This window comes from Halichoerus grypus, chromosome 14, assembly GCF_964656455.1.
Source record: "Halichoerus grypus chromosome 14, mHalGry1.hap1.1, whole genome shotgun sequence".
NCBI lineage: Eukaryota > Metazoa > Chordata > Mammalia > Carnivora > Phocidae > Halichoerus > Halichoerus grypus.
The window spans coordinates 83,701,714-83,725,190 of NC_135725.1; the positions used below are offsets into that span (position 1 = coordinate 83,701,714).

At 41.5% G+C, this 23,477-nt stretch overlaps 1 protein-coding gene across 4 annotated transcripts in view; it reads right to left on the reverse strand.

Annotated features, from left to right (window-relative positions):
* NR6A1 (nuclear receptor subfamily 6 group A member 1) overlaps positions 1-23,477 on the reverse strand; it is a 228,274-nt gene that overhangs the window by 15,989 nt on the left and 188,808 nt on the right. For 3 of the 4 annotated variants that reach the window (XR_013443838.1, XM_078061745.1, XM_078061747.1), the window contains exons 3-7: positions 22,906-23,148; positions 11,903-11,958; positions 3,954-4,108; positions 2,359-2,586; positions 760-1,014 (exon numbers count right to left, since the gene is read on the reverse strand). Coding sequence is in view for 3 of the 4 variants with exons in the window: in XM_078061745.1 (XP_077917871.1) it covers positions 760-1,014; positions 2,359-2,586; positions 3,954-4,108; positions 11,903-11,958; positions 22,906-23,148 (937 nt within the window). In the remaining variant the exon portion in view is untranslated. The remainder of the gene's footprint in view (positions 1-759; positions 1,015-2,358; positions 2,587-3,953; positions 4,109-11,902; positions 11,959-22,905; positions 23,149-23,477) is intronic. The other variant, XM_078061746.1, reaches the window with a different exon arrangement.

The window sequence follows — 23,477 nt, forward strand, 5'->3', positions numbered from 1 at the left end:
GATTAGGATCCTGGCTAAGTAGGACGAGAAGTTACGCCAGAAAACACTGAAGAGAGCGGCTCGGTCTCTTAGCCCCATGCTCTTACCACCTCAGTGCATCTCAGATGCAGTCAAGGAGCCTAAGCTTTGACACTGGGCAGCCATAGGTTCAAATCAAGGCTCTGTGTTCAAACCCAAAACATTAAAGGGCGGATCTCTTTGAACTTCAGTTTTCTTATCCATAAAATAGGCGTAACAACATCTATAATGCTAGAGGCTATGAGAAAAGAGTAAGACAGTAACATGAAATACCAAGCCCAGTGCCCGGCATACAGTAGGTACACTGTGACTTCTAGAGCTTGTCCTTGAATCGTAAACTATAACTCAGAGCCTCTCACTTTATAGATGAAGTTTAGAGTTTAGGTTTTTGTTTTGCCCAGATACATTCTCTTATCTCAGTAATCCAGATGTGATTAAAAAATAATAATAGTGTAGCACTCTGCTAAGGCTCGCTGCACAGTATCATTTATTTTTCACAACTACCTTGTTGGGGAGGTACAGGTATTATCTATCCCATTTTATAAATTCAGAACGTAGGAATCAGAGACTTAACTATCGTTACAAAGCTAGTCAGTGGCAGAGTTACGGATTCAAAACCAGCCCTGTGTGTGGCTTTAATTCCTATCCTCTAGAGGGTCAGTGGGGGCACTCCATCCCCACTTTGCAGGGATGACGGTGGTTTGGTTGCTTGGGACTTCCTCCCCAGCCAACAACCCTTACCTGTGTAGTTCTTCATCAGAGGGTGAGTACTTGGCAGTGACATCAGCCAGCTCCCCAAAGATCTGTTTGCTATAAACGGTGAGGGAGGACAGCAGGATTAATTCCTGCCAGGTAGAGCTCAGGAGGCACGTGTAATCCTTGATTGAGAGCTCGCAGAAGAAAGGCAGTTTCTTGATCCAGGCAATCTGCCTAAAGAGCAGCTCATCAGCCAGGCGGCAAAGCAGGGCAAACAGCTCTGCCTGAGTCACAGCATACCTGGGGGTAGGGACAGTGAAAAATCACTTCCAGTGGCCAGAGAGGGAGGATGGGGGGGGCAGAGGGAAAGGGTACTCCTAAGAGTAAAAAGGGTCTCTAGCAGTGGGTTCCTTGCCCTTGATCATGGGTCTCCAGCTCCATTCAATTGAGTCTAATGATAAAGGGGCAGGACTGGGGCCAGCAGCAAGCTCAGGGCTGGAGAGGTGGGTTTGGTGAGAAAAGGCTGTAGAAAGGAAAGGAGGCTTGGAAATTTGTGCAATTTATTAGGGAATATGACTTTTAATGTTGGTGTCCACTAGTGTTCCATGTGTTAGAGAAAATTCCATCACTCCTGCACTAGTTTTGGCAACGAGAGCTCCTGTAGGGCGGATCTGGTGCCCACCCAATACAGGGACTGGCACAGAAATGAGTCAGAGGCCATATGACTGAAAGAGAAGAGAGCATGTTCAGAAGATTTTCCTGCTCTCATTGCACCCCCTGGTGGTGAGACTTCAGAAACTAAAGTTGCTCAGCCCCTGTAAGCTACTGCTGAATGGAAGGAACAGGGCATTTCTCATCTCTGGGCTGGATGAGACAGGGTCCCAGTTTTCTTTCCCTCAAGGCCCCTTGGCATGACTCATCTCCACACCCCCACACCCAGGTTTATAAAGATTTTGTGTGGCCTTCTTATAAGCAGATCTTTGAATTTCCTCTTCTGATATTGGAGACTAGCTTAAGAAATCTCAGGATAGATATATCCTAGGGGGTCTAAGCTTGATAACAAACAGCCTATACCTCAGGCCAAAGGAGTAATGGGTGCAGCAACTGGTGGGCCTAAAGGCTGAAATAGTATCTAGTTAGTAGAGCTGACAGAGGATTGACAAGAGTATTCCTTCCACCCACTCAGGTCTGCACACAGCGCACGTGGCACCAGGCTACCAATGGGCACACTGGCTAGGGATGCAGACAGTCCACAACCAGTTAGTGCCTTGAATGCCTTGTTAATGAGCCTGGACTTGATGTATAATTATTCCCAGAATTACAGCTCATCTCTGGCTCAGAGCCAGAGAAGCACTCAGACCACCTCAGGGCCTGGCTTACCTAGGCCCAAGCAGAAACAAAAGTCCTTTAATCCCAATTCCATAAGGATTGATAAACAGTCCCAACTCGGAAAAAAGATGCTCAAGAGAAAAACAAGGGACCGCTGACTTCAAAGATAAATACAGATTTTGTCCTCTGATGCTTGAGTCATTACTCAATACCCCCCTGACTCATTCCAAAGCCTAGGGTATTAGTAGCCAGGGATGAAGGTGGGTGTGGGGCAGGGATCATTTTGAAGTTGCAAGGGCTAAATGGGGCACTCACCCATCTTCAATCAACATGGGTGTGCCCAGTGGCTCCAGGTCCTCGGCTGACACCAGCTGGTGAATCAGACTGTATGACTGGGGATCCAGGCTGCGAGCTTGTGGGGGCAGGAGTGGCGAGTGGGCGGAATAGCTAAAAAGGTGCGGTATGTATTGATAGTGTGGAGGCACAGACATCCCCATGTACTGCTCCCTGAATGCCATGAATCCATTTAGTTCCACAGACCTACTGAAGAGAAAAGTCTCATGTCAAGCAGAACCATGGCAGGTCTACTGCCTGCTCAAGATGGCTAAGGTGTTTTTTGGCCATGCAGTCTGTCCTCATCAGGGACATAATTAATGGTTACATGCATGTCTCCCCCACTAGACAGGGACTCTCTGCAGGTGTCTGTATGTGTGATTTATCATTGGACACCCAGGACCTGGCAAAATAGGTACTAAATAAAGAGTGGTTGAATAAATTCTTTATATAGGTGTCACATTTGAAGAGATTTTAATGGATACTCACAGACTATGATCCACAAAGGTGGGGGTATGTATTTTTTTACTGCTAGGAAAACTAAGGCATAGACAGGCTAAGGGCCTTGCCAGGCCATAAAACAAATCCAGCACCTAGCAAGGTTTCTGACATGGAATCTGGCAAGGAATCTGGCAAGAACTCCCTAAACATTTAAAGGAAGTAACAAAAAAGGAACAATCAAACGAATAAAAGGTATAATAAAATACCAAGAGAAAGGCAGATTCTTATCTTCTTCCCTTTCCTGGAGAAATCTAACCATTCTGTCACCTACAACAAAAATCCTCTGGCTTTACCTAGATGCATTTCCTGTAACCGGAGTTGACAAACTATAGCCTATGGCCCATTTGGTAAATGAAATTTTAATGGAACACAGCCACATTCATTCATTTACATAGTCTCTGGCTGCTTTTGCACTATAATGGTAGGGCTGAGTATTTGAGACCCAGACTGTGTGGCCTGCAAAGCCTAAAATATTTATTATCTGGCTTTTATAGAAAAAGTTCATCAATCCCTTTCCTATAAGAAAGATTTCTGCAAAAAGGAAATCTACCCTGGTAGCTGACGGCTACATTTTACACCTAACGACTAACTTAAGGTAACATTCTTGAACCAAGAGTCTCCCAGTTGGTATTCCATGACAGCAGCAAATTTAATTAGCTTAAAATTTTTCAGTTTCTTAAAATTTATAAAGTGAAAATCTTCACTCTTGCTGAGACAGAGAAATGAGAACTTAATTCAATATAGTCAATGTGGTTTGTTTTATTTCTGTGATATTAAATATGAGAAAAGAGCTACATTTAAAAATGGTATTCTGTTAGGTAAAGAACATATGGGCACAGACAGCAGCTATATCACTTTATTAGCCTGCAGAAGAGACTGCTGACATTTTCAAGGTCTTTAGCAAAAAGTAGGCTGTGAAATGCTGCTTTGTGTCATCCTAGCCCCTACCCCAAAGACTGAGGGAACAAGAGTACAATGGCTGAGACAGACTGGCAGGAATACCCAGCCCAGACGTTCCTTGTGGGTCTACTCTTTGGGTGGTCCCTAGATGATGCTGGGTTTGCCTTGAAGCTCACCTGGAGGACAGTGTGGAGCCTGGTGAGGGCTGGTTGCTCTCTGAAGCCCTGTTCCCAGGGGAACTGTGGTCGCTGTCACCATGGTTGCTCCAGTGATTGGCCTCTTCCTCAAATTCCTGCCCAGACATGATCCTTTCGATCTCTTCCTCTGATATCTTTGACAAGGAATTGACACGTTAGATTGGGTGCTCAGGATATCCTCTGTTCCTTCATTAGGACCAAGAATTTATTTAAACCTCACAAGGATTCCCAGAACTCTCTAGAGAGACATCCAGATTCCCTCTCCTCCACCTCCATACTCCAGAGTCTCTCACTAACCTTAGGACAGCTCAGTTGCTTGTTTCCCAGCACCATAGCTCACTATGGCCTTCCTCTTGTCCATTTACCCTCCTCTCAAGCCACAAAGCCTTCACGTTCTTCACGTTCTTCACCACTCTTTCTCTTTGAGTCTATTCTTTCCTACCCCTGAAACACCACTCTTCAAGAACAAACTCCTACTTGCCTTCTAAGACCCAATTCAAATGTCACCTTCTTTGTGAATCCTTCTATCACTACCTAGACAAAATTTTAGGTCCTTCTTCTATCCACTTCTAATTCTGTGTATTCTGAGATAGGCAGAATAGCACAGTGATTAAAAGGATGAATTCTAGAGTCAGACCACCTTTGTTCCAATACAGGCTCTGCTACTTTCTAGTTGTACAATCTTAGGCAAGTCATTTAACTATTTGAACTTAAATTCAAAATCTGAACAAAAATTATTTGTGTGGTAGGGAAAATAATAGTATCCATCTCATGGGATTGTTGTGAGGATTAAATTAGTTAATACATTATCACATGGTTAGAAAAGGCCTTAACACATAGCAACAATTATGGAAAGTTGACAATGATATCTTCACCATCATTATTGTTATTTTTATAGCACTTATGGTAATGTATCATAAAAATATCCTCTATCAGACCTAAGGCTATGACAGAATCCAGAAAAAAGTACTCAAAGAATGCATGTTGGAGAAATAAACAAATGTTCACTTATTAAGCACTGTCCATGAAACTTCACATGGATTTTCTTAGTAAGAAAGATATTCCCAAGCCTACAGAAGAAATAAGAAGAAATTTTAGTCAGACAAGTGAACTGACTTGCCCAAGATCACACTGTATGCCCATGGGTCAGGAGGAGTTTGAGGAAGAGGCCAAAGTACCCAAGTATTCAGTCCATGGCTCTAGCTACCATACCATAAAGGGAGTGAATAAATACATCTTCTATAAAGTGTTTAACCCAGAGTTGAAGCCTAACTGGCTAAACTCAGCACAGAATGAGAATGAATAGGAAGGAGTAAGGGCCAGATAAATTTTTATTTCTTGTTCCTATAGAAAGCCTGGGAGGACATTTTCTCTCAAGTCTGTCTGACTCAAACCTGCATGACTCTTTGTTCCAGCAGCCTGTGAAGAAACCTTGAGCTGCTCTGATCATAAATACAGGAGGCATTTAGAATTGGAAGCCAGCCAGCACATAGGACTTGGAGGGAAAACAAGAAACATTTAACTGGTACAGAAGTTGAGTGATTGGTCTTAACAAACTTCTATTTGTATACTTAGAGGGGCAGTCTTTCTTTATTCAATTACATGTAACAAAACAAACCTTTTCTCTTAGGGATCTTTAGAACACTGAAATCTCAGATTTTATAAGACATGTAAAGACAAAAGACGCCATCAAACTACAAGACATCTACTGAGACCCTGAGAAGCAGCCTCAGTGATGGTAGTGAGAGCAATACCAGAGCTTGGAGGGCATGAAAGTGCTTGAGCTAGGTGAAAAGAACCAGTCCTGATAAACCAGATTATTCCAGCTGGGAGCCAAAGTTGGACTGCATCTGTCTCTCCATATGGGTCCCAGAGGACACTGGGCAGTCACTGATGCATTAAGGGGATGGGACATATTAGGAGGGCTTGTATCTAGGTTCAGATCTCATCTGTCATTTCCTAACTGGGTGCTTACTGTTGGGCAAGTCACTCAAGTTTCTGAACCTTAGTTCCCTCACATAGAAAATGAAGATAATACCACCCACTTAGTAGTCTGGGCTCCCTCTTAGGGTACAGAACTGAATCAGACAGACTTGAGGTTAATCTAAGATAAAGTGATGAAGTGCACAACAGGTACTCAATAAATCATAATTCTATCCCTAATTTTTAATTATAATTAAACATAGTTAAGAACTTGGGAGATCACAGCTCTCTCTTCTTAACACTACCTAAAAAAGTAAGAGACAAAAGGAAAATTATATGCTCAGTATCAAAAAGTCAAATACAATGACAGATGAAATAGGTTTCTCTGAGCATCAGCTCCCTCCATTCTAGAGAGAACATAAAGTGTAGAGACGTAAGTGACTGAAGATCCCTGCCATGGTGGGAGAAGGGTACTCAAAAGACACTGAGTAATGCTGAAGAAGGTTTTTCATTCAGGAAATGCTTAAGAATTTTTTCCAACAGATAAACTTTCTACTGCATCTAAATATAAAAAGAATGACTACAAATAAAGGCCATACATGAAAAGCCTACAGCTAACATTATACTCGATGAAAAACTAAAAGCTTTTTCTCTAAGATCAGGATCAAGGCAAAAATGTCCACTCTCACTATTTCTATTTAACACAGTAGGAAGTCCTAGCCATTGCAATTAGACATGTAAAAGAAATAAAAAGCATCTAAATCAGAAAGAAGTAAAATTATCTCAGTTCACAGATGACATGATCTTATGAATAGAAAACCAAAAAACTATTAGAACTAACAAAAGAATTCAGCAAAGTTTCAGGATACAAAAGCAACACAAAATCAGTTGCATTTTTATATACTAACAATGAATCTGGAAAAGAAATTAAGGAAACAATCTCAGTTACAATAGTATCAAAAAGAATAAGATACTTAGGAATAAACATAACTAAAAGGATGAAAGACTTGTACACTGCTGAAAGAAATTAAAGATATAAATAAATGGAAAGACATCCTCTGTTCACAGATTAAAAGACAATTATTGTTAAAATGTCCATACTATCCAAGTTGATCTACAGATTCAATGCAATTCCTATCAACATTCCAATGGCATTTTTTGCAGAAATAGAAAAAAACAATCACAAAACTCATATGGAAACCCAAAGAACCCCAAATCGCCAAAACAATCCTGACAAAGAACAACAAAGCTAGAGGCCTTACACTTCCTGGTTTCAAAACATATTAAAAGTTACAGCAATCAAAGCAGTATGGTACTGGCATAAGGACAGGCCTACAGACCAATGGAACAGAATAGAGAGCTCCAAAATAAACCCACACATATATAGTCAAAAGATCTTGACAAATCTGCCAAGACAACATAAGAATAGTCTCTTCAGGGGCGCCTGGGTGACTCAGATGGTTAAGCATCTGCCTTCGGCTCAGGTCATGATCCCGGGGTCCTGGGATCGAGTCCCGCATCGGGCTCCCTGCTCAGCGGGGAGCCTGCTTCTCCCTCTCCTTCTGTTGCTGCCCTTGCTTGTGCTCTCTCACCCTCTCTGTCAAATAAATAAGTAAAATCTTTAAAAAAAAAAAAAATAGTCTCTTCAACAAGTGATACTGGGAAAGCTAGATATTCATATGCACAAGAATGAAATTAGATTCTGTTCTTATACTTCATACAAAAATCAACTCAAAATAGATTAAAGACTTAAATGTAAGACCTGAAACTATAAAAGTCCTAAACGAAAACACAGAGAAAAAGCTTCTTGACATTGGCCTTGGCAATGACTTCTTGAATATGATATCCAAAGTACAGGCAATAAAAGCAAAAACAGACAAATGGAATTACATCAAACTAAAAAGCTTCTGCAATGGGGTGCCTGGGTGGCTTAGTTGTTGAGCATCTGCCTTCAGCTCAGGTCATGATCCTGGGGTCCTGGGATCGAGCCCCGCATCGGGTTCCCTGCTCCACGGGAAGCCTGCTTCTCCCTCTCTCACTCCCCCTGCTTGTGTTCCCTCTCTCGCTGTGTCTCTCTCTGTCAAGTAGATGGATAAAATCTTTAAAAAAATAAAAAAATAAAAAGCTTCTGCAAAGTAAACAATCAACAGTCAACAGGAACCTAAAGAATGAAAGAAAATATTTGTAAACCATTTATCTGATAAAGGTTAATACCCAAGAGATATAGGAAATTCCTACAACTCAACTGCAAAAACCCCAAATAACCTGATTTAAAAATGGGACGCCTGGGTGGCTCAGTAGGTTAAACGTTTGCCTTCAGCTCTCAGGTCATGGTCCCAGGGTGATTGAGTCCCGCATTAGGCTCCTTGCTCAGCGGGGAGCCTGCTTCTCCCTTTGCCTGCCGTTCCCCCTGCTTGTGCTCTCTCTCTCTCAACCCTCTCTCTCTCTGACAAATAAAAAAATCTTTAAAAAAAAAAAATAAAAATGGGCAAAAGATTTGAATAGACATACCAAAAAAAAACTTCTCCAAAGACATGTAAACAGCACAGCCAACATGTATATGAAAAGATGCTCAACATCACTAATCATCAGAAAAACACAAATCAAAACCATAATGAGGTATCACCTCACAACTATCCAGAATGCCATTATCAGAAAAAAACAGAAAATAAGAAGTACCACAGAAGATGCAGAAAATTGGAACCCTTATGCAATGCTGGGTGGGGATATAAAGTGGTGTGGCCACTATAGAAAACAGTATGGAGGTTTCTCAAAAAATTAAAAATAAAACTACCAAATGACCCAGTAATCCCACTTCTGAGTATTTATCCAAAAGAACTGAAACCAGGATCTCAAAGTGATATCTGCCCTCCTACATTCACTGCAGCATTATTCACAATGGCTAAGAGATGGAAACAACTTAAATATCCATTGATGGGTGAATGGATAAACAAAATATGGTATATACATACAATAGAATATTATTCAGCCTTAGAAATCCTGGCATATGCTACAATGTGGATGAGCCTTGAGGATATTACGCTAAATGAAATAAGGAAGTCACAGAAGAACAAATACTGCATGATTCCACTTAAATGAGGTATCAAAAGTAGTCAAACTCTTATTTTTTTTTTTAAAGATTTTATTTATTTGACAGAGAGAGACACAGCGAGAGAGGGAACACAAGCAGGTAGAGTGGGAGAGGGAGAAGCAGGCTCCCAGATGAGCAGGGAGTCTGACGCGGGGCTCAATCCCAGGACCTTGGGATCATGACCTGAGCCGAAGGCAGCCGCTCAACCGACTGAGCCACCCAGGCGTCCCAAAAGTAGTCAAACTCTTAGAAAGGGAAAGTAGAATGGTGGTTGCAGGGACTGGGAGAAGGGGAAATAAGGAGTTGTTGCTCAATGGGTATAGAGTTTCAGTCATAAGATGAAAAGATTGTAGAGATCTGTACAAAAATGTACATATAGTAAATAATACTGTACCATATACTTAATTTGTTAAGGAGATAAATTTCATGTTATATGTTTTTTACTGCACACACACATAAGAACACATATGGGTATAGACCAAAATAAATTAATTTTTATTATAACATGAATAAAAATGTTTGATTTTTAAAAAAGAAATGAACACAGCACATACCCACAGCCTGAGTGAGTGCATATATGTGCTAGGAAATTCCCCATATTTCATCAGCATATGTCTCAAAACAACTATGAATTTCTGTCTTTCTCTCATTCCCTCACATTCAACTGGATAAATCCTATCAATTTTACCTATTAAATCTCTCTTGAACCTAATTCTCTCCCCTTCAAATTGTACTATCATTGTCCTACTTAAAACCACTATCTATTATCTATCTATATCTATATCTCTTGGCTGGACTTCTGTAAAACCCTTTAAACTGCTTTTTCTTTGCTCCCAGTTTCATGGACACTTACCCAGCTCTTCACAAACAATTTCTATTGCTAGAATGATCTTTCTTTTTTTATTTTTATTTATTTGACAGAGATAGAGAGAGAAAGAGAGCAGAAGCAGGGGGAGCGGCAGAGGGAGAAGGAGAAGCAGCTCCCCACTGAGCAGGGAGCCTGATGCAGGGCTCAATCCCAGAACCCTGGGATCATGACCTGAGCCAAAGGCAGACCACTTAACCTGTTGAGCCACCCAGGCACCCCTTTCTTTTTTTCTTTTAAAAGTTTTCTTTCTTTTTTTCTTTTTTTTATTTATTTGACAGAGAGAGAGACAGTGAGAGAGGGAACACAAGCAGGGGGAGCAGGAGAGGGAGAAGCAGGCTTCCTGCCGAGCAGGGAGCCCGATGCGGGGCCCGATCCCAGGACCCCAGGATCATGACCTGAGCCGAAGGCAGACGCTTAACGACTGAGCCACGCAGGCGCCCCTCTTTCTTTTTTTTTTTAATTGTAATTTTATAATTTCTTTTTTAAAAGATTTATTTATTTATTTTAGAGAAAGAAAGAGAGCACATGGTGGGGGGCGGGTGGGAGAGGGAGAGAGAAAATCTCCAATAGACTCCCTGTTGAGTAAGGAGCCTGATGTGAGGCTTGATCCCATGACCCTGAGATCATGACCTGAGCCGAAATCAAGAGTGAGTCACTCAACCACTGAGCCACCCAGATGCCCCTAGAATGATCTTTTTAAAATGCAAATCTGACTGGGGCGCTTGGGTGGCTCAGTCGTTAAGCATCTGCCTTCAGCTCAGGTCATGATCCCAGGGTCCTGGGATGGAGTCCCGCATCGGGCTCTGTGCTCAGCAGGGAGCCTGCTTCTCCCTCTCCCACTCCCCCTGCTTGTGTTCCCTCTCTCTCTGTGTCTCTGTCAAAAAAATAAATAAAATCTTTAATTTAAAAAAAAAAAAATAAATAAATAAAATGCAAATCCGACCACGTCTCTCTCTCTACCTAAAAGCTTTTAGTAGTTGTCTCTTGGTCCACACCAATAATCCTTGAGGCATGGTCTTACTCACTAGTGTGCTGAGGGACTCACTTATCGGCCCATAAACAGATCCAATTTTCTACCTTTGTGAAGTTCTTCTGTTGTCAAGTAAGAACAAGTTGGCATAGGCTGGCCCTACAAAGGCTTTACCCAAGAAGTTATAATCAAAGATAGCTGAAGGCCGTTCTTTAGAGAACAGATTCCAAACTCAAGGAATCTGCCTCATCTGCCACTCCACTACACGTGCCCAGCGCTCCAGCCTGACCGCATCAACTTCCTGTGATTCCTTAAAGATTCACCTCGTGGTCTTTTTAAAGTCTGTTCTGTCTAGCAGGAATAGAAGATATTTGGCTCCCCACCCCTTCCCAGCATAACTAATTCCTCCTTTTTCCTTCAAGACTCAGTTCAAACTTTACCTTCTCTAGGAAGGCTTCCCTGAATGTCTTCAGTTCCCAACCACGGCTCCAATTAAAAAAAAAAAAAAGAAGAAGCAGTCCCTCCTTTCTGTACTCCCTGGGCATCCCCTGTTACCACTCACTATACTCTGATGTCTGTTTACACATCTGTCTCTCCCACTAGACTGAGTTCACAGTACAAAGGACCTGCCCACAGTAAGTACTTAAATATTTGTGAGACTGAATGGGTATTATCATTCCTACCCTACAAGTAAGGCAATGAACTTTCTGCTGATATATCTTTACAGACATTGAACAGCAAAGTAGTCTTACTGATTTCTGCCAGGCTAAGTTATCGACAACCTTGAGTGACTGACATAAAAAATCCTCTGGATGGTTTAGAACCAGAATTGGGTTCACTTCCTGTGAAATCCTTGGGAACGGTTAAGGGAATCACAAGAAGAGCTTTAATCATTATGTTACATATTTAAGATTTTCAAAGCACTTTCATAACCAGGCTCTAAAAGCAATTTTATGGGAATGAAAGCAAGATGGCTCCCCCCATCAGGAGATGAGAAGATCAAGGTAAGCAGCTACAGGAACACCAGAAGCACTGGGCTTCCAGGATGTATCACAAAAGACAGGCCTAGAACTCACCTGGACGGGCCCAATGCTCTTATTTCGGCCTCCAGGCATGCCATCTTCTCTGATTGCTGGAAGGAAACATAAGTCAAGATGGTCAAAAGCATACCCACAGAAATCTAGGCACAAAAAGAGAACTTACTTGGCCAAAAGCACAAGGTAATAATTGGTGAAATCAAGATCAAAACAGAGGTCTTTCTGGACCCAAAGTATATACTCTTTCCATTATTCTAGGCTACGTCATAGGCAACAGATACTTCTGGGCCCCCAGGGCAATGGACACATACTGCACACCCTGCATGCATTTAATATGCTCAGCAAAGGTGACAGCATTATTAATAGTCCTGTGCACAGTTACAAATATCCCACCAGGATGAGGCATCTGAAGGCTTCAGTAAATTCAAAGAGAGGGATAGAAAGAATATTTCCATTTTTAAAGAAAGTATTTTTTATTTCCAGGCTAAGTTTGAGTCTAATTTATAGGATGAGAAGAACAAATTTTTTTTTAAATTAATCAAAATTTTGATCTGATTCGTTTCTCTCTATATAAGCAGTCAGTAAAGGGGTGCCTGGGTGGCTCAATCAGTTAAGCATCAGACTCTTGGTTTTGGCTCAGGGCATGATCTCGGGGTTGTGAGACTGAGCCCTGTGTAGGGTTCTGCACTGGATGTGAAGCCTGCTTGGGATTCTCTCTCTCCCTCTTCCTCTGCCCCTCCCCCTCAACTCATTTGTGTGTGTGTGTGTGTGTGTGTGTGTGCGTGCCTGTGTGTAGAGTACCAAGAGATGAAGCTGGATGTTGGAGAGGCCAACTGGGGCCAGATCATAGATAGCCTTTAATGTTAGGGTAAGAGTATGGATGTCAGCAGAGGAACCTGAGGATAAGATGGAATGCAGGGGATGGATGTGGTCAGGTTGGCATTTTCGAAAAATCTTTGTGATGGCCTCTCTGGAGGCTAGCTTGGAGGAGGCAATGTTAACAACAGAAGATAAGCTAACAGCATCATGAGAGTAAGCTTTGCTATATATACATATACATATATATATATGTACACACACACACACACACATATACATGTATATATATACATATATAAATAATATACCTGCTTCCAGAAAAATTAACATGAAGAATCTAGAAAGTTCTTGGGGCAGGGTTGAGGGTTCCAAGCATAACACTCAGTTCCTGTGGTAACTGAAAGGTTAACAGGAAGTTCATTTTCCTTAAAGCAGACATCATCCTTGGTATCCTTAGAAGATTACACATTTCAGCATTAGACAAGCTTGGGTCTAAATCCAGTTTTTGGGGCGCCTCGGTGGTTCAGTCTGTTAAGCGTCTGCCTTCGGTTCAGATCATGATCCCAGGGTCCTGGGATCAAGTCTCGCATCAGGCTCCCTGCTCAGCGGGAAGCCTGCTTCTCCCTCTGCCCCTCCCCCCACTTGTGCGCGATCTCTCGCAAAAATAAATACTAAAAAATCTTTTTAAAATAAATTAGTAAATCCAGTTTTTGCCTGGTCTGTGTAACTACAGACAAGTTTCTTCACCTCTCTGAACCTCAGTTTCTTGAAGAATAAATGGGGCTACTGGAACCTATCTTATAGGGTATTCTGAGGATCACATATAAAATAACATAGCTAAAGCACCAAGCATAGGGCCTGGCACATAAAGTAGGTATTCAATAACTAATACTTCCCTCTACCCAGCCTCTTTTCTATGTACACAGTAATTAAAAAACCAAGGTTCCATTCCCAGCTTTGCTGGAGCCTTAACATCTTCATCTGTGAAATGGAGACAACATAGTCTGCTTTACAAGGCTGCTGTGAATTTGGAGTGGGAAACATACAGTTTATATTAGAGCCAGATGCATACTGGTTTTTGTTGGGAGCTCTCTTTCAACCTAATTTCAAGTTCTAAAAATCCTTAAAATTCCCTCTCTGCTGTTCTAGAGTCAATGACAGTCTTCAGACACTTCCATTTCCAATACTGAGTTCTCTATGTCTTTGCTTCAGCTCACAGGTGCAGAATAAAGATCTATCATCAGCAGATCCAACACTGAATACATTTTACTTGATATCTCACTCTCACTGTCTTGGAGGTGAGGAAGGAACTCAACACGTTTTTCTTTTTTAAGGGCCACAAATCTTAAAGATTTACAACTTAACCAATTTTTTGTTCTGATATTTAAAAGCTCGTGTTGTCTCTCAACCCCCCCTTGGACTAAGGAAAGTCACACATGATGGACATGTACTGTGTTTCAGGTATATCTTGGGTAAAACAAACCCATGAGGGAAGTTATCAGTATCACTCCCATTGAGCAGATGAATGTAAGGCTCAGGAAAATGAAGTACTTTGTTTACAGTAACAGAAACTATACAGCAGAATCAGGGTTGGAATCCAGACTATTATACTAAGACCAGACTTCTTTCCACAACTAGTTTTTCCCATAGTGTGTCTGCATACTACTGGAGAAACAAAATTTTAGGTGGTACATAAACTCTTAATTATACACTTACCCTAATGTGCATTAAAATATACTGATTTTCCATTCACTGAGGTGATAAAAAATCCCCTTTGAAAATTAACTTTGATTTTTTTTTTTTAATTTTGATTTAAAGAAGAATATAGGGGCACCTGGGTGGCTCAGTCGTTAAGCATCTGCTTTCGGCTCAGGTCATGATCCCAGGGTCCTGGGATCGGGCCCCGCATCTGGCTCCCTGCTCAGCGGAGAGCCTGTTTCTCCCTCTCCTACTTCCCCTGTTTGTGTTCCCTCTCTCACTGTGTCTCTCTCTGTCAAATAAATAAATAAAATCTTTAAAAAACAAACAAACAAACAAAATAAGAATATAGGGGTGCTTGGGTGGCTCAGTTGGTTGGGCGTCTGCTTTCGGCTCAGGTCAGGATCCCAGAGTCCCAGATCAAGCCTCATATCGGGCTCCCTGCTCGGTGGGGAGTCGGCTTCTCCCTCTGCCCCTCACCCCACTCGTGCTCACTCTCTCTTGCTCTCTCTCTCAAATAAATAAAATCTTTTAAAAAAATAAAGAAGAATATAAATAATAGTACTGGTTTGGTCAAAGATTGTAAAATTTGTCAAGATGGCATGAAACTGCCTGAAGTATGGGAAATAATACAATGTGTCACAGTGCCTCTGTTAAAACAAAAACTTGGATCATATTTTAAAGCTTATAATGTATTCATAAATATGATATCACATTTGATTCTTGGAAGGTGTACATTATTATTATCTATGTAGTTTAGAGATGAAAAAACCTGAAGCTCAGAGAGGTAAAGGGATTTGTTCAAGACCACTCAGGGAAGAACTGACAGAGCGGGGGAATTTTAGTTTAGGTCCTCTGATTCTTTGCTTATTCCTTGATGCTATACTGAGCTAAGAGCAAGTTTCTCAGCGGCGCTGAGAATCTTTCTTGTACTGAACTGATTTAGAAAAAAAACAAAAACAAAGGGCTTCTGGGTGCAAGGTCACAGGAATGGTTTTGCTGTATCTCTTATCCAAGTCTGAGTGGCAGCAGCTATAGTTCTTCTATCTGCTTAAAAGAAGTACAAATGCTTTTTCTGCTCTGGAACTGCTGTACCTACCATTCCTCACTTAGGCTTGGGCAGCCAAACCAAACCCAGAAACGGAAAGGAGAGTAAGACACAAAGCTAACTACATCAAAGTCCTGCTCAAAACCCATTGGTGGCTCCCTTTGGTCTATGGGCTCAACCCAAGCTCCCTAAAGCTTAGCATTCAAGACACTCCTATGATCTCATTCTTCTGGGGTTCCCCATCTTCATCTCTTGCCACAAACGTTACATTGTAACTACAGACAACTATCATTTTTTTTTTTAAGATTTTATTTATTTATTTGACAGAGAGAAACACAGCGAGAGAAGGAACACAAGCAGGGGGAGTGGGAGAGGGAGAAGCAGACTTCCCGCAGAGCAGGGAAGCCCAATGTGGGGCTCGATCCCAGGACCCTGGGACCACGACCTGAGCCAAAGGCAGACGCTTAACGACTGAGCCACCCAGGTGCCCCGACAGACAACTATCTGTTAGTCCTTGAACATGTCATGCTGTTTTACAGTGTTACCTCCGCACATGTTGTTGCCTCTACTCAGAAATTTACGGTGGAAAAATCTGGCAACACCACCTTACCCAAATGACATCACCTCAACCAAGTGACTCAAGTTAACATGACCAATAGTAGGGCAAAGCTATACGATGCGCTCTCGATAGAATGCACTAAAAGGACACAACGTTGCTGTTGTGGCATTCTTGCCAAAAATGCATAACTTGAATGTAACTGTGAGGAAACTGACAAGCCCAAGTTGAGGAATATTCTATTTGTCTTCTTCAAAATTAACAATGTTATTCAAGAAAAAAAAAAAGGATGAGGAATCATTTCAGATTAAAGGAGACGGAAGAGACATAAAAGCTAAATGTAATGCATGATCCTGGATTGGCTCCTAGATCACAAAAAATACACTGCTATAAAGGATATTGAAATAAGTGGTGAAATTTGAATAAGGTCTGCTAATTAGATTACAGTATTATACCATGTTAAATTTCCTGATTTGATAATAAGTGCTCTGGTTATGTTAGAAAACAAAGAGGAACGATGTCTTTAACTTCCTCCCAAATAGTTAAGAAAAAATATATAAACACATACACTTTCTCTCTCTCCCTCCCTTCCCCCCCCCTTCCTTTTTCTCTCTCTCATGTTTGGAGAGAGGGAGGAGGGGAGTTGTTTTTTAAAAAGCTCTTAAGGGGGGCGCCTGGGTGGCTCAGTCGTAAGCGTCTGCCTTCGGCTCAGGTCATGATCCCAGGGTCCTGGGATCGAGCCCTACGTCGGGCTCCCTGCTCAGCGGGAAGCGTGCTTCTCTCTGTCCCACTCCCCCTGCTTGTGTTCCCTCTCTCGCTGTGTCTCTCTCTGTCAAATAAATAAAATCTTAAAAAAAAATTAAAAATAAAAAAAAAATAAAAAGCTCTTAAGGGATGCCTGGCTGGCTCAGTCGGACGAGCATGCAATTCTTCATCTTGGGATTGTGAGTTCAAACCCCACACTGGGTGTGGAGATTACAACCAATCAATCAAATCAATACTTATTTAAGTTTGTAAGGAGCCTGAGCTTCTATGCCTTCAAGATTCTGCTCAAATATTCTCTGCTTGAGATTTCTTGGGGCTCCATTTTAATCCTGGTAAAGCAGTATGGCAACGCTACAGAGTCATTCTCACGATGCCATTCTACAAACATCAGCCTCTTCCAAGAAGTTTTCCTTAACTTTTTACTTTTTAACTAGTTGACTAGTAAGTTATGAGACAACAAAGTTAAAGGAGTTTTAAATATTCTCAAATAATTTCTTTTTTTTCCCCACATAATTTCTGTACTGACTAAATTCCTTCATGAGGCTCAGTTATCTTCCTCTTGCCGCTGATGAAATTAACAATATTTTCCCTATCCCACTTCGTGCTCTGGCCCCCCACCAGAGTAAATCCACCAAACCAGAAAGCATCTTACCTAACTGGGTTAACTGGTAAAGGACACAAGGAAAGCGGGACTTGACATAGCCCTTGAGGGGCACATTGTCTAATAATGGGGGGAACAGAAAGATAGCACAAGGTGATTGGGGCTATAGCAGAGGGCAAAAGGGGCTGTGGAAGTCCAGGAGGGTCAGCTTTCTGGTGAGGGGTGGTGTCAGAGAAAGCTGCTTAGAGGATGTTACAAAGAAAAGCTGAGCCTCCAAAGAAAAGTATATATAACCACGTGAAGAGGAGGGGGTAAATCATTCTAGGAAGATGAAACCACATATGCAAAGCCCCCCAAACATGAAACATCATTGAGTTTTTGGAGAACTAAGATGGAATGTGAATTGTATGGGGAGCAGCAAAGGCAGAAGGGATGAAGAGGCTGATGCCAGGGTCAGAGGGGCTTTGAAAATCATTCTGAGGAGCCAGAATTTATCCTGAAGGCTGCAAGATGGGTGAGCTGTAGGTGTCTGGGGGGTAATGGAGTAGTAGTGAAGATGGACAGATGGGGCCCAGCCTCTACTCACTACCCTTATTTAAATTTCCCTCACTGTCTTGCTAATTAATTTCCTGACTAGCCAAATTCCAGGTATGAAGAGATATCTATGTCCAGAGATGAGGGACAAGAGAAGGCTGACTCATACATGTCAGTTGGAATTTTTTTTGAACATTAAAGTTTTTAAATTTTGAGTTAAGTTTAGACTTACAGAAGAGTTGCAAAAAAAAAAAAAAAAAAAGGTGGAGAATTCCTATATACTCTATACCCAGCTTCCCCATCTGTTAACATCTTATATAACCCACAGACTATTCATCAAAACTAAGGAATTAACTTTGGTATAATAATATTGACCAAAGTATAAACTTTATTCAGATTTCCCCACTGATGTCCGCTTCTGTTCCAGAATCTAATCTTGGATCCCACATTGCATATAGTTGTCATGTCTCCATAGTTTCCTTCAATCTTTCTTAGTCTTTCCTTGTCTTTTGTGACCCTGACACTTTTGAGAGTATTCTGTATAATGTCAGTTATTTTAGGGGTATCTGGGTGGCTCAGTCAGTTAAGCGTCTGCCTTTGTCTCAGGTCATGATCCCAGAGTCCTGGGACTGAGCCCCACATTGGGCTCCCTGCCTTCTCCCTCTCCCTCTGCCTGCCGCTCCCCCTGCTTGTGCGTGTGTGCGCGTGCTCTCTCTCTGTCAAATAAATAAAATCTTTGGGAAAAAAAGTTATTTAGAAGAATGTCTTTCAATTTGGGTTTGCCTGTTTTCTCATGAGTAGACTGGGAACGAATCCATCCCTGTGTGTATACATGCCCCTACTATATCATATCAGGGGGCATATGATACCAGCGTAAATACACTGGTGATATTGACCTTGCTTACTTGGCTAAAGTGGTATCTGTCAGAATTCTCTACTGAAACTTACTATTTTTCCTTGTGTAATTACTAAATATTCTGGGGCTATGCAAATACTCTGCTTCTGTTTAAAACTATGCTCTTCTTTTAGCATCCATAAGTCAATCCTGCCTACAGCAATTGTTATCGTGTGTTTTAATGGTGATTTTCTATTTCCCTCATGCCTTCTACACTTATTAATTGGAATTCTTCTATAAGAAAGAACTATCACTCCTCTATTCAGTTAGTTCTATCAGTATGAACTCATGGATATTTTATTCTTTGGGTTATAAACTAATGTATAGTTATTTTGTTGCTCAAGTTGTTCCAACTTTGGCTACTGAAAGTGCTTTCAGGTTGACGTCTATGACCTTTTGATAATGCCCTGCCCCCTCCTTTTTAAAAAAAATATAGCACATCCTAACTTTCTGGCACCACCAGACGCTCCAGGCTCATCTTATATTTTCCCTGCCTCAACCCTAGAATCAACCCCTTCTCCAAAGAGTCCTGATTCCCTTTATTGATATTTGGAAACCAAGATCTGGTTTTTCTAAATTTTTTTTTCTAAACATGAGTACATATTGATGCTTCCAATCTAGCACCAGAGGTTTCAGTTTAGCCTTCCCCTTTCCTGATTTTTAACTTTCTTCTCTGATGTGAGAAACTCGACTCTCATTATCAACAATATATATGTTCACTTGTTTGTTCAACCCGAGTATACAAATAAAGTAGTGACAGAATTCCCAACCCATAACCTTGACAGAAATAAATTTACAAACTAGACAGCTTTGTTTGTATACAGTTCTTTTTATCTTCAGCCCTACGGTATACAGGATACAGTCAAAACACTATTTCCCAAGGTCAGCTCCTTTCTCTCCCATTTCCTGCAGTGTGGCTATGTGATTTATTTGTAACATCAGTTAGATTCATTTATCACAGTCTACATTGTCTTTCCCCCTATACTGGTTGCTTTTAAACAAATTTATATACAGTAAAATTCAATTCTTTAGTGGCATATATTTCTATAGGTTTTGACAAATGCATAAAATTATGTCGAACACTATAGTTCCATATGGGACAGTTACATCAATTCAAAAATATTCAATGGCAACTGTAATTTTAATTCTGCTTTCTCAGCACCAGCCAGGAGGTGGCAGGGTTTCTCTCTGGGAGGCAGCCTTCACAAGGCAACTAAGCCATCTTGCAAGGCAGGAAAATGGGACACAGGAAGGCAGTTCCCACCCCTCACACTCTATGTGTCATCTTCTCCCAGCTATGGTTACAGGAATTAAGAAGTTAAGCTTCTTCTTCCCTGAAATAGGAGAGTTTGGTTAGAAGCCCCAGAATCTCACACTCCAACTGAATAAGCAGGATGAATCATCAGAGAGTAGTGAAGAAGGCAACCCATAAATATGCTTTGGTAAAATACAGTGAAGACAACAAAGGGAAATGAGAAAACGAGACCATGACCAAATCATATGAAAGGGGGTAGATGCCCATAGACTCTCTCTTCAAGGCATCACCTGTTTGGTACTGATGGCTGGGAAAGAGTAGGGAAGAGAGAGGACTCCTAGGCAAAGGAAAGAACCTGAACACAGGCAGGATAATGCAAAGCAGGCTTGAGGCACAGTAAGTTCCAGACAGAAGATGAGATTAGAAACACAGAGGACAAAGTTGTTAAGTTTTAAATGCCCTCTTATAGGTATTTATCATCCAGTAAACACAGGGCATTCCATCATGCAAGTAGCTATGCCATACGGTAGACATGTTGTCCATGTGGTTAAGTACAAGCTCTGCTTGATTAATAACAAACCTAATAATTATTATCAATATAATCACCACTAACCTATCTACTGGTAAGTCATTTTACCTCCCCAACCTGCATCTATAAACTGAGGGGAGTATTTTTTTAAAGATTTTATTTTATTTTATTTATTTATTTTAAGATTTTATTTATTTGGGGGCACCTGGGTGGCTCAGTTGGTTAAGCGACTGCCTTCGGCTCAGGTCATGATCCTGGAGTCCCGGGATCGAGCCCCGCATTGGGCTCCCTGCTCAACGGGGAGCCTGCTTCTCCCTCTGACCCTCCCCCCTCTCATGTACTCTCTCTCTCTCTCTCATTCTCGCTCTCTCAAATAAATAAATCTTTAAAAAAAAAAAAGATTTTATTTATTTGACAGAGAGAGAGACAGTGAGAGAGGGAACACAAACGGGGAGAGGGAGAAGCAGGCTTCCCGCTGAGGAGGGAGCCCTATGTGGGGCTTGATCTCAGGACCCTGGGATCATGACCTGAGCTGAAGGCAGACCCTTAAGGACTGAGCCACCCAGGCGCCCCTAAAGATTTTATTTTTAAGTAATCTCTACACCCAACGTAGGGCTTGAACTCATGACCCCAAGATCAAGAGTTGCACACTCCACCAACTAAGCCAGCCAGGTGCCCCTAAACTGACGGTAATATTTAATAATAGGTTTGTGCATTTTCAAGGAGATAATGCATAGAAAGTGTATAAGTTTCTGATATACATAGTAATCAATAAATATTAATATTATAAATAAATTATAAATGACCTAAATTTATCTAAATGCTGTTTTATAACTTTCTTACCTTTCTTCCTAATGGGCAAGTTTTCAAAAGATTCTTCTTATCCCACATATAATAAAAAAACAGTCTGAAGTATATCTGGTTGTCTGCATTTATTAATGTGACAAAACCAACTTGAATAGTTCACTAAATCTAACTCCTACCCCTATGCATTACTATTATGAACCCCTAGTACCTTGCTGAGTAGTATTTCATATATATGTTGTCATATTTAATCCTCTACAGAACTCTGAAAGGTTAAGTTTTATCATACTATTTTAAAAGTAAGATCATTGAGCATTAGAGACATAAAGCAAACTGTGCAAGGTCACAGAGCTAGTCTGTCACCAACCTCTGCCTCCATTCTTTCTACTGAACTGTACTGTACTACTCTCTACCCTCTATGAGAATACTCTTAATTTCTGACATTGGCCCTCTCCTCTTCTGTATCCAAGTTCTCTCTGGGTGATTTCTACCCACAAACAAAATTTTGCCATCTGATTGCAAATAGTTCCACAAACTTCTACTTGAAGGCAGGACTTTTCACTTCAGTTCCAGTCCTACATATCCAAATTCCCTGGCGGACACTGTATGTGTCCTTCTTAGATACCTTAAACAATGCACTGCCAAGGCCAACATTTTGCCCCACTTGCTTTTTAGGCTGATTTTTTTTTTTTCTGGTGGGGTCATTACTATTAATCCAAACCTGCAACTTCAACTTCTGGTGTTGCCCAATACCCAGTATGTTATCAACTCCTATCAGGTAAGCTTCTCCACATCTCCCCACCTTTCCTGCCCCTCTGTCAGATTCTTCACATCTTTCTTCTGGACTCTTCTAAAAACTTTCTAGGTGGCCTTTCTGCTTTCCCCACACCAATCCATTTTTTAAAGCCTGCCTCCTGGATTAATCCTCTTAGAATATTGGTTTATTAACATAATCTCAGGCTAATGGCTCTCGGAAAGCTTCCCAATAAATCCCAAATTCTTCACCAACCGGGAAGCAGATTTCTGGGCATACCTAACCTCTGAGTATGCCATGATTCTAGCAAGCAAAATGTTATCACATTCAGGTGACATACTGCCTTTCTGCTTCTTCATCTAAAATTCCTACTTCCTGTCGTAATGCTCTGAAAGAAGAATTAGTGGAGTATATTAATCCGAGTTAGGACTTGATTGTTAATTGGGGTCTTGCCAATTGGAACCTGTGAATTCATTCTCACAGAATCCTTAACATCTCACTAGTCTTTCTCCCCACCTACTCTGGGAAATCCCTGTAGGCAGGAACTGTGTCAAATGTGTCTTGGGTTTATGAGTACACAGTACAAGACTTGGCATATAGTGCCCTGTATGAAAAAAATATTGTGTATGCCAACTTTGAGATGTCTTTATGATCCCTATTTGTAGTAGGCTGGATAATGGCCACCCAAATATATGGTGGGAAATGAAAAACTCCACGGCTTAACAGCTAACCCTAAAGGTAAAGTGATGGTAAAGTGGGCAGTCGAGCCACAAGCACCACTCACCCTTCCGATTCATCCCCATCTGGAGGCATTTGAGCAGGCGGCAGTACTGGCACCGGTTCCTCTGCTTCCGAGACATAACACAGTTCTTGTCACGACTGCACCGATATACCCGCTTGTTGCAAATGCTCCGCTTGAAAAACCCCTTGCAGCCCTCACAGGAGATGATCCCATAGTGCAAGCCTGTAGCACGGTCCCCACAAATGAGGCAGGTCCGCTGTTCAGCCCGATCATCTGGAACAGAAACTGAACATACTCAAATTAGAACACATGGAAATAATGGCTTTAAGCCTGCAGTTCTAAAATAAGCAACCTTGGGGCGCCTGGGTGGCTCAGCCCTTAAGCGTCTGCCTTCGGCTCGGGTCATTATCCCAGGGTCCTGGGATCGAGCCCCGCATCGGGCTCCTGCTCCACGGGAAGCCCGCTTCTCCCTCTCCCACTTCCCTCCGCTTGTGTTCCCTCTCTCACTGTGTCTCTCTCTGTCAAATAAATAAATAAAATCTTTAAAAAAATAATAAAATAAAATAAGCAACCTTGCTCTGGGAAGATCAAGAACATCACTCTTTCCCGGCTAA